This window comes from Bos javanicus, chromosome 13 (assembly GCF_032452875.1).
Source record: "Bos javanicus breed banteng chromosome 13, ARS-OSU_banteng_1.0, whole genome shotgun sequence".
NCBI classification, from domain to species: domain Eukaryota; kingdom Metazoa; phylum Chordata; class Mammalia; order Artiodactyla; family Bovidae; genus Bos; species Bos javanicus.
This window is the reverse complement of record NC_083880.1, coordinates 54,657,998-54,674,997: the sequence shown is the minus strand read 5'-3', so window position 1 is coordinate 54,674,997 and position 17,000 is coordinate 54,657,998. Positions and strand designations below refer to the sequence as shown.

General features: G+C 55.5%; 1 protein-coding gene across 1 annotated transcript in view; it reads left to right on the top strand.

The window, feature by feature from the left end:
• The window catches only part of NTSR1 (neurotensin receptor 1), a 51,882-nt gene extending 35,419 nt beyond the window's left edge, over positions 1 to 16,463 (top strand). Inside the window, exons 2-4 of the mRNA XM_061436960.1 lie at positions 8,912 to 9,113; positions 12,958 to 13,048; positions 14,065 to 16,463. Coding sequence (XP_061292944.1) covers positions 8,912 to 9,113; positions 12,958 to 13,048; positions 14,065 to 14,314 — 543 coding nt within the window. The 3' untranslated portion in view covers positions 14,315 to 16,463. The remainder of the gene's footprint in view (positions 1 to 8,911; positions 9,114 to 12,957; positions 13,049 to 14,064) is intronic.
• Positions 16,464 to 17,000: the final 537 nt, after the last annotated feature.

Here is a 17,000-nt window from a genome sequence, read left to right as displayed (position 1 = left end):
TGATGAGCCTTGAGTGGGGCATCAGTAAGCCTCTCACAGTCCCTGTGAGCTGCTGACCTGCCTCTCAAGAGAGCGAAGCTCCCCTGGGCACCAATCAGCACCCACTCTGACCCCGGCCCTCAGGATCAGACTGTCAATAGTGCTCCAGGCACCCAGGGCCTGGGTCACGCAGGGTCCTTCTGCAGCTGGGGACCGGCCTGGGCTGCCTCCATCCCCTGGTCCTCCAGGTGGACCAACCACCCTGTGTTTATAGGCAGGAGGCAGGTCCAGTCTGAGAAGGGCACGTGCTTGGGTTGCCTGGCCCAGCCCCAGCCTGGGTGGCTCTGTTCTTTGCTCTGCTTCTAGAAATAGAAATCACCCTTCAGGACCCCCACACACACATGCAAAGGGCGGAGAGCCACGCATGCCTGGGCCACCCACAACACGCAAAAGCCAAGCCTGTTCCCTGTTGCAGAGGGCCCTGCATGGCCATGAGGAGTATAGTGCGGTGGACCCCATGTGGTCACGCAGCCAGGAGTCTCTTGGGGGTGGAGGAAGAGTGGTCTTCATCAGATACGGGTGTGGGAGAAGGAACTTCAGGATGCCGGCCAGCCCCACCCCCCCCCCAGGTGTTCCCTCTCACTTCACTGATGGAAGTGAAGTGATCCTAGAGTGCAGGGCAGCCAGGCCCACCCGCACTGGTGGGGGCTGAGTGGAGTGGGAGTGCAGGACCCCACCGTCACTTCTAAGGCACCCTCCCTCCTCATCACAGCCATCCAGGTGGGAGCCCCAGGCGGCCTGGCTGAGGGAACCCCTGCGTCATTTCCCAGGGTCAAGACCAGAGCACAGGGTGCCCCCCATGCCCAGGGGTTGGTCAGCTTGGGAGAAAACTAGAGCCAAACACTGGTTGAGTGGGGTCTAGGGGGACGTGGATGGCCGCTCTCAGGCCCCCTCCCTGACACCAGCCACTCGGCTCCAAGTCCACCATAATCAGATTGCCCTAAGCAAGGACAGAGCTCTAATTCTATTGAGAGGAGCCGAGACTCAGAGTTCAGGGCCTGATGTCCACGGGGAGCACAGTGACCACACGTCAGTGGACAGTAATTTGAAATTGGGAAGGAACAGGATATTTGCTGAGCTGCCCACACAATTACATGACCAGAAAACACTAAAAATTGTGGAGCTGGAGAATCAGCTGCCAGTGAACTCAAGGTAGGGCCACTCCCACTGGCCCTGGAGGTGGAGGACAGGGTGAGGGACAGTCATACTGCAGTGGGGACACCACTCCTTCCTGGTAATCCCTTTCTGGAATACATGGACACCAGCTTGGACCCCGGTCTCAACAGCACAGTGGTGCCCAGTCCTACAGGACTCACTCTCCAGCACAGCTGGGGAGTTTGCTCATTTCCCCAGAAATCCACTCCCCACATCCACTGGCCCTGCTGCTGCTGCTGCTGCTAAGTCGCTTCAGTAGAGTCCGACTCTGTGTGACCCCATAGACGGCAGCCCACCAGGCTCCCCATCCCTGGGATTCTCCAGGCAAGAACACTGGAGTGGGTTGCCATTTCCTTCTCCAATGCATGAAAGTGAAAAGTGAAAGTGAAGTCGCTCAGTCGTGTCTGACTCTAGCGACCCCATGAACTGCAGCCTACCAGGCTCCTCCGTCCATGGGATTTTCCAGGCAAAAGTACTGGAGTGGGGTGCCATTGCCTTCTCTGCCACTGGTCCTAGAGGCTCTCAGTTAAGACCAGGCCCCCAGGTTTTCCTGGCTTGGAGCCGAGAGCATTCTCTGATGGCTAAGTTCCTTCAATGTGCACACAGAACCTCCAAAACAGGTGTAGAGTTGGCACCACTGGTGATCCTGAGTCAAGTTGTGGTCCCACACAGCAGGAAAACACAAACAGGAGGCTTGGCAATGACCACAGGAGCTCGTGTGTGGATAGTGGGGTAACAGCAGTCAGTTTTTACTGCCTGGGAGCTGCCCTGCAAGGCAGGCTTTGTTGCCATTGTGGTGTGAAGTATGGGTCGGGATAAGACCATGATTCCATGTAGATACCCAGGTGACCACCAAGGTACCTTCCTGCCCACATGCACAGAGGTAGGGGCCAGGCCCAGGGTTAGGCCTCCATCCCCTGCCCTGTGCCTGTCCCAGTCAAGGACTTTTCCAGCCCTGTTGGTAGCTAATCAGCAGACATCCCACTGGTCTGAATATTCTCATGGGCTTTTTAGCCAAGAGGTGTTTGAAAACATGGCAAACAAGCCTCCAGCCCACAGATGGTTTTGAAGCAGTTTTGAGAGGGGCTGGAATCACTGGAATGTGACTTGCCACCCCAGCTTCCACACCCAGAGTGATGAATGAGCCCCCACCAGCTCACAGCCAAGTCCAGGCCCCAGCACCTCGCCTGTGTGCTGCTGAGGGTAGGAGTCCCATCCTCTCTCCTTGAGGAGGAGCACGGCTGACCCAGCAAGGGTGGAGGGGCAGGGGTGGTAAGAGGCCATTTCCCTAATCCAATTGAGGGTCTCCTGGAGCCGGGCTGGTGCCAGCACTGCAGCGCAGCCAGAGCAGACAGGATGTGACTACCCAGGAGGGGCGGGGGGTGGGGGAGGAGGTAGCATATCTCCATGGCTCCAGCACTCAAGAGGACAAAGACTCACACAGACAGAGCTGCTGCCTGTGTAGGCAGTGGGGCAGTTGGTGAGGCTCCTGTAGAGGTTTACAGGCTGCTCACCTGCCCCTCATCAGAGGTCACAAAGAGTCTAGGAGCAGTGAGGACAGTGTGGAGTGTTCCTGATGGCCCCTGCCCCAAGCTGGCCCTACTCCCCCGACCCAGGCCCTCCCCAGCCCAATCTCTTTATCTCTCCCCACCAGGCCAGCGGCCAGTGGGCACTGTCCATGGTGCTGAACCCCGAGGCTCTCTGGGGCTCGAGCATTCTGTTTACTCTGAGTCGCTGGTGACCCTGGTCCACCCTCTCCCAGAAATTCCAAGCCAGAAGATGAGCATGAGAACCAGAGTGGAGCAGAGGGGAGACCAAAGAAAGAGAGAGTGATGGATGGAGGTTCAGTCCTGAAAGGAGTCATGGCCTTTGCACTAGAAAGTGTGCTCAAATTTCTGCAGTTACCCAAAGTGTCCCCTCTGGGAATCTGGGGTGGGGCGTGCCCCCCTCCCCGAGGCTTTACAGATGAGAATGAGGTCCCTCCACTTGCCCACAACCAGTGGGTGCTCTGTTCACTTACTCTCTGCTCACAGACCAGCCCCACGATGGAGGTGAGCGCCGGGATGCAGGTCAGACTGGGTCTGGGCTTTGTCTTCTGTAAAATGAGAGTAGCAGTAGCTTCTCCATGCATACTCCACAAGGTGACCCGTGCACAGCACTAAGCGTGGGTCTGGCTGGTGGAATGCATCTGTCAAGGGTTATGATGTGTATCATCTAGAAAGTGGAAGTTAGATGGACTTAGAATGTCCTCTTTTATACTGAGCCAAATTCTGGTACTGGAACCATCTAACGCTGAGGGACTGCACTGTGAGGAACAAGACCAGTGGCCGAGCAGTCAAGCTAAGCCCAAGGTGCACCCAATCTATGGAGCCCCCTCTCCAAGATGTCCTTTCAGGCACTAAGATGAGTAACTTGGTGCCTGAGCAGCACAGGCAATTCTGGGGGAGGCTCAGACGCTCTGCTCTGCGGTCAGCACTGACCTGACCCACAGAGCAGCGGGCCTCGATGTTGGTCTGTCTTCTCTCCCAGACTTTTGTCTGCTGTGGACCGTGCACCCTCTTGGAGGGGTTCCAGCAGTGTCTGGAGTATCTGGGGGCCACTGAGATGAGGGATGATAGAGGGCAGTCACCCCAGATGGTGTCGGCCCCAGGAGATTCTGGGTTGTGTCACCTGGAAGGACCTTTCTGCCATCCCAGACCCAGTGTCCTGCCCCTGATGTGAGAGTGGATGTGCTGAGATCAGTCCCCTCCACCTACAACACTCCACCCCAGGGAGGCAAGAGGGGTGTGTGGTTGGCGTGTCGCCATGGGTACAGGACCTGGGCAGCTGCCACACATTCATTCAATTCATTGATTTCATTTAAGGTCAAGAGGACATGTCCGGAGCCCCCAGCTCCCAGCCCTCTCCCTGGGTTGGCCTCTGTTAGGCTTCTCTCCAGGGAGCCGCCTGGTGTTGAGCTGGCCTCTTACTCCACAGAGAAGCCAGCTGCTCTGTTCCTGCTCTCCTCACTAAACCATGACGTTGGCCCTCCCTCTCGGTCATTCTCTGTCTTGACAGTGCCCTGTGGTGTGGATACATCATAACTCATCAAGCAGCCCAGGCAGTGGATGTTGAAGATGTTCTGGGTTCTTGCTTTCTGAGCAAGGCTGTGCTGAGTGATGGTGACAGACAGGGACCCTGGAGTGACTTACATCACTGTTCTGCCTTTGGCAGTGGCCAAGGAGAGGGGAGGGCTTCCCACTAGGGGAGGTGCTAGTGGTAAAGAATCTGCCTGCAATGCAGAAGACATGGGTTTGACCTGTGAGTTTGGCTCAGATGGTGAAGCGTTTGCCTACAATGTGGGAGACCCAGGTTTGATCCCTGGGTCAGGAAGACCCCCTGGAGAAGGAAATGGCAACCCATTCTAGTACCTTTGCCTGGAAAATCCCATGGGCACAGGAGCCTGGTAGGCTACAGTCCTTGGGGTCACGAAGAGTCGACACACGACTGAGCGACTTCACTTTCACTTTTTCCTGAAGGAAGGCAAAGCAACCCACGCCAGTATTCTTGCCTGGAGAATCCCATGGACAGAGGAGCCTGGCGGACTGCGGTCCGTAGGATTGCACAAGTAGGATACAATAAAGCAACTTAACAAGGATGCATGCACAAGGGGAGGGGACTTTCAGCATTTGCTGGGTGAGGAGGGTTTGTTCCCCGAGGTTAGAAGGAGGTGGTCCCTAAACCCTGGGCCTGACTGGGCTGGTCGCCTGCTGGAAGTGACCTCTGCCCAGTCAAAGAGGCCATCCCAGTGGCTCCACAGTGGAAGTTCAGACAGGAAGTCCCTTCTCTCCACCTCCCCTGTCCCCTGCAGCTTCAGAAGCTGCTGCACAAGCTACTGGGTTTTGCCAACACCCTGAGCAGTGTTTTGCACCTTCCCACTCACCACGGGCTGCTTGCTGAGCTGTGAAGCTTGGGAGTCCAGAGGCCAGCTCTTTACTAAACACAATGGGATCAGTCAGGGGGAGACAGGTGGCACAAAACCAGCTATGGCTTCTCAGAGAAAGAGTGCACAGGACAACAGCCTTGATGGGGGTGGCAGAGGAGTTGTGTTGGCATGAGGACCCTGGGCTGTGGAGGGCCAGGGGCCGGGCCAGGCCATGTGCTTCCCATTGGCACCTTGTACCTGTTTGTGGGCAGGTTGGGGACAGCCTCCCCTCCCAGACAGACTTGTATCCTGTTCCACTATCTTATTATTGTTTAACCATTTCACTCTCTGTCCCTTACAAAATTGCAAATGCTGGAGGGCAGAGACCAGGCCCGGAGTCCTCAGGCAGTGCCTCAGAGCACCCACGCCGCCCCCTCTTGGCCCAGGCTGCAGCCCTAGTCCTGGGTAACCCAGCGTGAATTCTGCTTCTGGCCCTGAGCCTGGAACTGTCATTGTCTCCCTGTTAGTGATGAGAATGCTGAGGCCAACATGCCCCTCTGGGACTGCCTGAGGTCAAAGCTAACCAGTGGACAGGTCAAGGGTCCTGCAACTTCTTGGTGGTCCTGCCCAACTCAGGAGTTTTCAGCTCAGGGGTGCAGACCCCCAAGGAGGAGGGGGGACAGGGAATCATCTCAACATGTCACTCAGAAGACCATCCGCCCCCAAGAAGGCTGCCCGATGTAGTTGGAGCTTGCCCAGTGGTCATTTGAGGTTGTGGCAGAGTGTGCCTGGCTACCATCTCAGAAAAGATGGGCTCTGAGGTGGAGACGGGCAGCTGCCCTGCACCAGGACCCGGGCCCTCCAGCTCTGCACACTGTGCCCTCCTGGCTCCCTGGGGCAGGGGTCTGGTCCTGTTCTCCACACCCTATCGCCTGAAGTGAGAGGCAAGAGGGCAGGGCCATAGTTGTAGGAGTGATTGCAGGGTACAGTGGGGCAGGAATTTCTCCTGGGACTGAGAGAATTTTTTCCCACCACTTAACTTTTATAGCAGAATTTTCCAGCAGTGCCTAAACTACTTTGTTTTTTTTTTAATTCCAATAGTATATCATGACAGTAAAAATTTCATAATTTCTTCTAGCAGACTTGTGGCTTTTATTTCCGTGTTCTAATCTTTGCTTGATCTTGATTTGTGTGTGTGTGTGTGTGTGAGGGAGAGAGAGAGAGAGATCTCTGTGAGTCAGAGTACCCATTCCAGGAACTCATTCAGATTGTCTTAAGGGCAATAAAGGAATATTTATTTTGCACAAGAAGGACTGAAAGTCCAGGAAGGATGACTGCGGGCAGAGCTGGATCCAGGAGCTCAGTGTCCCCAGGGTGCTTTCCTTTCCCCTGTTGTGGGAGTTTCACTGTTAGGCAGGTCCTTCCCTCAGAGGTGAGAAAAGAGTGTCAGTGGCCACAAAAGCAGTTTCCTACTCAGCAGCCTCCCAACCCTCAACCGGAGGTGAGGTCTCTCCTGAACATCAGGTCTGGGGCTGTTCTCAGAGGACAAGTGTGACTGGTGCAGAGGCGAGCATGCACCCTGCATTTGTCCAGAGTACCCACCTGGGCCTTATGGAGTGTGCCATTGTTCAGGAATCCAGGAGGGGTGGGTGGTTCCTGGGCAGCAGAGGGAGGTCCCGGGAAGGGACAGTGGATGCAGCAGGCCCTGAGCGTCTACCCCTAGCTCTGCAGCCTGTCACCACCTTCCCCCGCTGTTTGGACGCCACCTCCACCATCTACCATGTTTGCCTCCTTGGGAACATTTTGGGCCTCTCTTGCTCCCCTGAGTTATTTGCACCAAACAAATCTTGTGCCGTCTTTGTTAGTGAGCTCCCATAGTGAGTAAGGCCTCCCTGCTGACCTGCCATCCTTCCCTCCAGAAGTGTCCTGGCCACTGTTACATTGTTTTTTCTGGTTGAATTTTAGAGTCTGCCTTTCTATCCCCACATGGTCTCGTGTGTCACTGGGACAAACGTACAGATGAGGCTAAGGCTGAGCCCTCCACACCCGGGCATCTCTGTCTGGAAGGAAAGCCCCAGCTGCTCTTCCTCTCTGCTCTGTCTCTCCTGTGGCTGCACTTCCAGTGTTTCCTTGACGGCTTGCACAGGGCTGAGCAGACTCACTCCTCTTTGCTTGTAGCTGGGAGTGGGCTGCTCCCCTGTTCCCAGAAGTGGGGTGTAGAGTGCAGAACTGGGTGAAGCCTGAGCCCCCATCCATGCTGGGAACCATGGCAAAATGAAGCAGACCCCTAGCACCCCCACAGTCCAGGCTGGAGGGGCAGGAGTAGCCTAGGGAAGGCACCCCCTCTTCCTGCACCAGGAGGAAGCCCCTGCTGGCCAAGCCTCATCCTCAAACCTCTACTGGGGGGCTTCAGTGCTGGGGCCCTCACCCCACCCTGGAACCTCAAGGTCAGTGCCTGGACTTCTTCCAACTCAGGGATCCACCAGGGCCTCAGACCAGACCCTGCAACCCACCAGCCTGGGCCCTGGTCCACTGCTTGCAGACCCCCATATATGGCTGTTTCACTGTCTGTGCTCAGTGAGGTGTGGTATTTCAAATGTTTTGACATTTAAAATCTGTGTTGGATACATTTGTTTTGTTAAATTATACCTGGCTGTAGTGACTCATGGGAGTTGATTTGTCTCCTGGGCCTGCACCCCTACCCAGCCCCCAGCCACAGCTGCCCCTTGGCTTCACCAGCCCCTCATTGTCCAAGTCTTCAGACCTTTCCCCCAAGCTCGGTGGGGCTGAGCACTCAAAAGACAGAGCCAAATGCAATTTTACACCAGAGGGTGTTACTCCCCTCTTCCCTTATAGCTCAGAAGGTAAAGAATCTGCCTGCAATGCAAGAGACCCCAGTTTGATCCCTGGGTTGGGAAGATCCTCTGGAGAAAGAAATGGCAACAACTTCCAGTATTCTTGCATGGAGAATCCCATGGACAGAGGAGCCTGGCAGGCTACAGTCCATGGGATCACAAGAGTTGGACATGACTTGGTGACTAAACCACCACCACCACTGGGAGGTGATTTGGGACCATGGGAGACCTGCTCCCCATCACTGGTCAGGGTCACACACATCCACTGGAGGTTTGTGGCCCTATTGGGAACAACAGCACTTTCTCAGAGAGGCCACAGCCTCTCGGGCTGAGCAGGTGCCTGTGAAGGTGGGTCAGCCTAGTATGGCCAAAGGGCCAGGCTCTGGCTCAAGTTCAGGTCTGAGCCGGTGATTTCAGCAAGACCCTTGGCACCTGGAGAGTCGGTCTCCCCAGAGGCCAAGAGAGGTGGAAGATAGAGGAGACAACAGGAAGTGCTCTTCAATGCGCTGAGAGGCAGTGGGCAACGGGGCAGTAGGCAGGGTCCTTGCTCTGTGTCCTAATGTGAGCTGTCCACATGCAGGATGAGGGACGCTGGGTGGGCCGTGCTGAAGAGAGGTCAGGTGGGGCTGCATCCTTGTCCAAACCTGGAAATGCAGAGCCTAGCCCCTCACCAAAGCCGGGATGCTCCAGGCTGGGCCCTGTGCTGGGGGTTCCTTGAGGTGGCAGAGAGGCCGCGGACCCTCAAGCCAGCCAGTGGAGCTGGCCTGGAGATGGGCAGACCCAGCAACTCCCACCTCCAGCCCCTGAACCTGGGCCGGTGGACGGGCGAGCACCAGGGCACATCCCCACCTGGGGCTCAGGGACACCCTCCTCTGTCTCTCTGAGGACCAGGGGGCAGGTGGGCCCCAGGGTGCGTCCCCACCCAAGTCTCAGAGCCACCCTCCTCCCTCTCACGCAGATCAACACCTTCATGTCCTTCGTGTTCCCCATGGTGGTCATCTCCTTCCTGAACACCGTCATCGCCAACAAACTGACCGTGATGGTCCGCCAGGCCACTGAGCCGGGCCAGGTGTGCACCGTCGGGGGCCAGCACAGCTCCTTCAGCATGTCCATCGAGCCCGGCCGGGTCCAGGCCCTGCGCCACGGCGTCCGGGTCTTACGTACGTAACTTCTGGGCCCTGGGGTGGGTGTGGGGGTGAGCTTGGTACCGCAAACAGGGAGGTCTAGAGAGCTGGGGAACCGAGCGTGCCAGGCCGAGGCTTGGGGTGCCAGTTCCTCCAGGGATCGGGCTGTTCTTCATTTACTACTCGTCCACCCACTCACCAATTAGTAAGCCTCCTCGTGGCTTTAAATCAGGTAGTTTGCTCACAAGGCCAGGGCTGCAGAATTGGGGTCCCCATGCATGCTAGGCCAGCTGGAAAGGCTAGAGGTACCGTCCCCCCTCACAGGTTCTAACAGGGCATCCTGAAATCCTGGAGGGTCAGGTGGAGTGGACCCTCTGTTTCTGTGAGTTGTGAGGGTCCTGCCTCCATCCCTCTGTCCCTGGCCTGGTCTGGGCCTGCAGATGGCATCATGACGAAGGGTCCTCAAAACTACCTACCCCTCCCCACTGTCTTGAGGCAGCCCCAGCTCACTCAGCCCCCCAGAGCACCCACCTCCACCTTCCATTGGTCCCAGCAGCCCCCCTCCCATCTCCCTGCCCCGGCTGCCAGCCCCTCACTGTCTGCAGCCACTGGTCTTGAGAGGAAAAGGTCCCAGCAGCTCTACCCAACAGGAACATGATGCCTGCAGGCCCCACATGAGATGTTAAATGGTCCAATAACCATGTTTTTAAACAGTAAAAAGAAACAGGTAAAATTCATTTTGTTCATTTATTACTCCAGTATTTCCCAGATATGATCATCTCTGCCTCCATCTGCATCCTGTAAGTGATAGGAGAGTTACTTCGGGTGTGTTTAGCCCTCGGCCTGGCTCGGCTCCCTGCAGCCTGGTGTCGAGTGACCAGCAGGCAGTGTCCAGCAGGCAAGGCCACAGCATCTGTATCTGCTGTGTGTGGATAGGCTTTCTGGAACTCCTGGTGTCTCCAACCCCTGTTTTCTGCTGCTTCCAGCAGGCAACTCCCTTGTCAACCCCAGGCCTGCGGTCTCCAGAGACCCCCCAGTGTGGGTCTCAAGGCCTGTGGGGTCAGGACAGCAGCCAGGGTGTGGGCCCCAAACCCAAGACCTCCACAGATCCTTCTACAACCACAAGACAATGACATTATCTCAGGGACCACGCTTCTCTCTTCCCCAAGACAGCATAGTCAGCCCCAAGTTTTCCCAGGCAGTTGGCTTTTTATTGCTCTCTTTTTCGTTCTGGTAAAATATACCCAGCATAAAATTTACCATTTTGACCATTTTAAGTGCGCAGTTTGGCAGCTGTGTAGACAATCATATCACTATGGGGCCATCACCACCATCCCTTTCCGCCTTGTAAAATTGCAACTTTTCCCATTAGTAACAAGCTCTCACCACTCCCCCAGCCCCTGACAACCACCTTCTACTTTCAGTCTCTATGAATTTGACTCCTCTAAGGAGCTCATATAAGTGGAATCATACAGTATTTGTGGATTTTGTGACTGGTTTATTCATGTGATGTAGTAGCCTCAGGGTTCATTCACCTTGTAGCCTGTATCAGAATTTCCTTTCTTTTTAAGGCTGAATAATATCCCACTCTATGCAAGGACCACATGTTTATCCATTCTCCATTGATTTCAGCTCCTGTGAATAGTGCTATGAGATGCTGGTATCTGAGTTCCTGCTTTCAGTTTTATGTATATATATCAGTTCAGCTCAGTTCAGTCGCTCAGTCGTGTCCAACTCTTTGCGACCCCATGAATCGCAGCACGCCAGGTCTCCCTGTCCATCACCAACTCCCGGAGTTCACTGAGACTCACGTCCATCGACTCAGTGATGCCATCCAGCCATCTCATCCTCTGTCGTCCCCTTCTCCTCCTGCCCCCAATCCCTCCCAGCATCAGTCTTTTCCAATGAGTCAACTCTTCGCATGAGGTGGCCAAAGTACTGGAGTTTCAGCTTTAGCATCATTCCTTCCAAAGAAATCCCAGGGCTGATCTCCTTCCGAATGGACTGGTTGGATCTCCTTGCAGTCCAAGGGACTCTCAAGAGTCTTCTCCAACACCACAGTTCAAAAGCATCAATTCTTCAGTGCTCAGCCTTCTTCACAGTCCAATTCTCACATCCATACATGTATATACATACACACACACACACACACACACACATACACACACACACACACACACACACGCCCTGGAGTAGAATTGCTGAATCACATGGTCATTTCTGGGTCGGGAAGATCCACGGGAGAAGGGATAGGCTACCCACTCCACTATTCTTGGGCTTCCCTTGTGGCTCAGCTGGTAAAGAATCCTCTTGCAATGCTGGATACCTGGGTTGGATCCCTGGGTTGGGAAGACCCCTTGGAGGAGAGAACAGCTTCCCACTCCAGTATTCTGGCCTGGAGAATTCCATGGACCATATAGTCCATCAGGTTGCAAAGAGTCGGACACAACTGAGCAACTTTCACTTTCACAGTACTTTCTCATGTTTAATTTTTTGAATTAGAAAATATTTTTAAACAGCCATACTATTTTCTCAAGTGGCTGCACCATTTTACATTCCCACCAACGTTGCAAAAACGTTCTAGTTTCTCCATATCCTCCCACAAATTACTATTTTCTGGGGTTTTACTATTTTTTATAATAGTCTTCCTATTGGAATATGCTGCTGATGCTGTTGCTGCTAAGTCGCTTCAGTTGTGTCCGACTCTGTGCAACCCCATAGATGGCAGCCCACCAGGCTTCCCGTCCCTGGGATTCTCCAGGCAAGAACACTGGAGTGGGTTGCCATTTCCTTCTCCAATGCGTGAAAGTGAAAAGTGAAAGTGAAGTCACTCAGTCATGTCCGAGTCTAGCGACTCCATGGGCTGCAGCCCACCAGGCTCCTCCATCCATGGGATTTTCTAGGCAAAAGTACTGGAGTGGGGTGCCATTGCCTTCTCCAATTGGAATATGAGGCAGTATCTTATTGTAGCTTTGATTTGCTTTTCCTGGGTGATCAGTTGTGTTGAGCATCTTTTCATGTGCTTATTGCATATTTATATCTCTTCTTTGGAGAAATGTCTATTCAAGTCCTCTGCCCACTTGTGAATTGGGTTGCTTGAGTTTTGTTGTTGAGTTTTCCATATATCCAGGATATTAATCCCTTATCAGATGTGAAGCGAACATTTTCTCCCATCTGTAGGTTGTCTTTCCACTTCGTCAATTGTATCCTTTAATACAGTTTTTAAATTTTTATCCAAATTATTTTTTTCCTTTGTTGTCTTTGGTGCCATCACCAAGAAATGATTTTCAAATCTATTGTTGTGAAAATTTTGTTGTATCTTTTCTTCTAGGAATTTTATACTCGTAACTCTTATGTTTAGATCTCTGATCCACTGTGAGTTAATTTTTGTGGATGGTGTGAAGGTCCAGCTTCATTTTTTGTATGTGGGGATCCAGTTTTCCCAGAGCATTTGTTGAAAAGAGTCCTTCCCCGCTTGATCTTGGTACCCAATAGAAAATCATTTGAGCTTTCTGGAAGCTGGAAGGGCTTATTTCTGGACCGTCCATTCTGGCCCATGAGTCTACACGTCTGTCCTTATGCCCTTACCACTCCATTTGGATGACTGTAGCTTTGTGGGTGGTTGGGGAGTTTGCAGTCAGGAAGGATGAGTCCTCCAGCATTGTTTTTTCTCAAGACTGTTTTGGCTATTCAGCATCCATTGAAATTCCCAATGAGTTCTTTTACTCCTACAAAAAACTGTCATCAGGACTTACACAGAAGTTGCACTGAACCTGTAGATCTGTTGTAGTACAGGCATCTCAACAGTATTGGGTCTTCCAGTCCGTGGGCACAGGGCCTCTCCCTCCAGCTCTCTGAGGCCAGTGTCTCCATGTCTCAGGTGCCGTGGTCATCGCCTTCGTGGTCTGCTGGCTGCCCTACCACGTGCGACGCCTCATGTTCTGCTACATTTCAGACAAACAGTGGACCCCGTGAGTACAGGAGGCAGGGACAGAGGGGGTGAGGCTCAGGCTGGGGGCATGCTTCCCAAAACAAGTGGGACTGGGGCACTGAGAGGGGCCGCTCAGGGTAGGGGTGGGAGTCAGTGTCCCCCAGCATGTGCTCGGGCATGGCTGTGATGGGGTGGGGGGGGACAGAAGGCCGTGGAGGGACAGACACCCCTGGAAGCTGCTTCAGAAAAGGAAAGCAGGTCCTAAGATGATCAGCAGGTTTGGGGGAGTCTGGAGAGTGAAAGGAAGGGCTGATCCTGCTGGCTGTGGGTGAGAGATGGCAACCGTCAGAGTCCCTGGACCACCCCCACCCCCAGCCTGGAGGAGTCATCCACCAGGAGGACCCAGGGCTCCAAGAACATCATGCTCATGCTGTGATGTTCGGGCACTGGCCTTCCCATGACAGCAGTCTGAACCCTGCTGGGTGAGCTCCTCTGCACAGCGGGGCTCCAGGTCAAGGGTCGTGGGCTTTTCCAAGTGACAGGGAGCCACTGGGGAGGGCACAGCTAGGCTGAATGAGGAGAAGGTGCAGGGCGTGGAGCATAGCCCCAAACACAGGGTTTCTGAGATTCAGGGCTGCCAGGTGAGGGTGTGAGGTCCCTGTGCATGGAGGAAAGCAAGTCGAGGTGAGGTGCACAACTGTCTGAACTGTATGGAGGGGCTCCTACCCTGGCTGTTTCATTAAGGCCAGGCCCCAGCTGAGCCTGGCAGCCCTGGGGTGACTGGGACCTTGGACAGGAAGGGCACACCCATCGGGCAGCAGGGAAAAGTGGAGACTGTGGCCAAGGTAAGCTGCACGCCCTGCCTTGGGAGGGTGGCCGCAGCTCAGCTCAGCAGCTCAGCTCAGCAGCTCGGCGGACCGGTGCTGGGCAGAAGTGTATACAGAAAAACCTCTCAAGAGAAACCAGAGTCCTGGAGGTTATTATGAAATATCCCCACATTGGCCAGGGCCGCCCTGTGTGTCTGGGCCCACCGACCTGAGTGTTCTCTCCCCGCAGGTTCCTCTATGACTTCTACCACTACTTCTACATGCTGACCAACGCCCTCTTCTATGTCAGCTCCACCATCAACCCCATCCTCTACAACCTCGTCTCTGCCAACTTCCGCCAGATCTTCCTGTCCACCCTGGCCTGTCTCTGTCCCCTGGGGGGCCGCAGGAGGAGGGGGCCAGCCTTCTCGAGGAAGGCCAACAGTGTGTCCAGCAACCACACCTTCTCCAGCAACGTCACCCGGGAGACTTTGTACTAGCACCAGGCAGGCTGGGAGGGAGCTGGGAGGGGACCAGGATGGGGTCACTCAGCCTCCACCCCCATCCACTCAGCACCTGGGAGCTGGAGGGAGTCATCCCAGGGCCTGCTCCTGGGCATCCAAGGTCCAGGACCCAGCACCCATATCCCAGAGGCCCCATTTCTTTTCAGCTTCTCCTCTCTCCCCACCACCTCCCTCCTCTCCTCTTTGAAAGCAAGAGAGATTGCTCTCCTCCCAGATCTAAAAATGGCCTTTAATGAGGAGAAATTTGTGTTGGGTGATAGGCAGTCTTCTTTGTTCTCAAACTAATGGATGTTTAGGGAGAAAAAAATGAAAGGGGCAGATCAAGGCAGGCCGCTGGGCAGCCCAGTTGACATTGGAGGGCAGTGACCCCAAGAGCTGACGCTGAGAAGAGCCCGGCAGGCAGGACCACCGCAGGCCTGGTGCCACCGAGGGCCTCTGTCATACCTCTGGTCAGCTCAAGACCAAGTCAGCCCGTTGTGCAGCAGGCATTCGACACCCCCTCCAAGGTGGTGTCACAGGAAGCTTTGATGCCACCAGAGGGCTGGGGTCAGCTTGCCATCGCCCAGCCCTGGGCCTCCCCATCCTCGCATGTCCTCCCCTGGCCAAGGCGGCAAAGCCCTGCAGGGATACCTCGGGCAGTTCAGCCTCCCAGGTCTCCATTCTGACTCTGCAAAAACAAGGCCAGGTCCGTGGGGTCCTGGTGGCCCAGTCCAGGACAAGGACATCCCCATGCACTCCCGTTTCTGCTGTCCAGCTGAGCTCCTGCAGCCCTGGCTCCAAGCTGCTTCAGGGTGGACACCCAAGGTGGAGGAGGGCCGACCAGGTCTCCAAGAAATGCCAGCCCTGGGGCCATAGGTGAAGAGGAGGAGCCACGAGTACAGGCTGCCTGCTGTCCAGCAGCCAGGCAGAGACCGAGACTCATCCGTCATGCCTGGCCCCAGCTCAGATGCCCAGGACAGCAGGCGCCTCCTTGGTCTCTGGGAGCCAGTCTCAGACAGGACAGCCCGGCCCCAGGAAGGTGCCCTGAGCCAGAGGAAGGCGGCCCCGGGGGAGCTGCTTTGGACCAGCCGGACTAGGAGTGGACAAGAGACCGGAAGTGAAACATAGACCTTTTAAAACAAGTCTTCCCTGGGCCTGGAACACATTGGCCCAGAAGGGAGACAGTCAGACCAATGGTCAGATGGGCAGACAACCACATGGGTGGCACTGACTCAGGATCTGAGAGCTGCTCCTGGTCTGGTCTCAGCCTCCATCCACAGAAACGGCGAGTCAGATGCTACAGTGTCCACAGGCATGTCACATCTGGGCTCTGCTATGGATCAGGGGTCACTTGACCCTCCCAAATCCTCCCCCAAGCTGTTCAGCAAGAACCAGGCCAGGAGAGTCAGCCCACAGCTGGTCCCCATGCCAGGCAGCCCTGCCATGATACAGTGGCCATCGGCACAGAGGACAAGGCCAGCCCAGAGCTCCCACACGGGTGTCGGTTCTGGACAGGGGTAGGGGAGCCCCCTGCCCTGCTCAGCGAGTGGGCATTGGAGTTCGGCAAAGACTGAGTCTGGTCCCAGGTGCTGGCTTCAGGCGGAGGACCTGGACTCTTTCTGACAGACCCTCAGACCCTTCTGGCCTCCCTGGACCATGCACACACTGCAATTCCCCGAGCCCCAGTTTCCCTGTCTGAGTAGCAGGCATGGTAACTTCACCCACTCAGCCAGAGCTGAGTGTGATGGCTCTGGAGGACCAAGCTTGGACGATGGAAGGATGGTTCCCTGAGGTAGGGGCGGAGAGGACATGGAATGAGATGAGATGCCCGCCTCCCAGACCCTCCTGGGGGCACACGGGCAGGGCCTGCCACTGAGCTCCAAACCCACCTTACTGTCTGCCCACTTCACGTCAGTGGGGACCTGAGTCCGTGCCCTGTAAGACACCCTCCTGAACTACCCCAGCTCCTGGTCAGGTCACCGTGGAATGCCAGAGGCCGGCTCTGAGTGGTGTCTGTGTCCCGTCTCAGGGTCCAGTGCCCATGAGCCTGGTCACCAGTGATGGCGAAACCCCACGGTGTGCACTGCCCAACCACCCTAATGTCCCGTAGGGACTGGGACACCCCCTCAATAAAGAAGTAAAGGAGCCTGTGAGCCTGTGATGCACCCCTACATGGGAGAGGGGCCCCACGGGCCTGCCAGCAGCCATTCACCCACTCATCAGACAGTGACTGTGTCAGCGACAGCCTTCTGCTGGTCCTTTCACCAAAAAAACATGTGCTTTGGTCCTGTTTCCCAGAGCTGGGGGGCTGGGGGCCAGGACCCCCAGCTCAGGTCCCACCTGCCCCCAGAGCTTTCAGCAGCAGCCTGTGAGGGGCCTCTCCTGAGCATGAGGTCCCATGGAGCCTGAATGTGGGGACCTGGGTCCACATTGGCTGTGCAGCGACACCTGCCACCCAGTGTCCTGATCTGGGGTCTGGGCACAGGCAAGGCCCACCCAAGGGGGTGCAGGGCCCTGTGACTGTTTGACCCTGGTCTCCATGGCCCCTCTAACCAGCCTGGCTCCTCCCTGGGGGCCAGCAGGTGGGGGCCGGGCCAGGGAGGGACGCTCACCTGTCCTTGGACACAGCCAGAGCCATCCTCCAACAGAAGGGCTCCTGCAGCAGGGTATCCCCTCCTGCCCT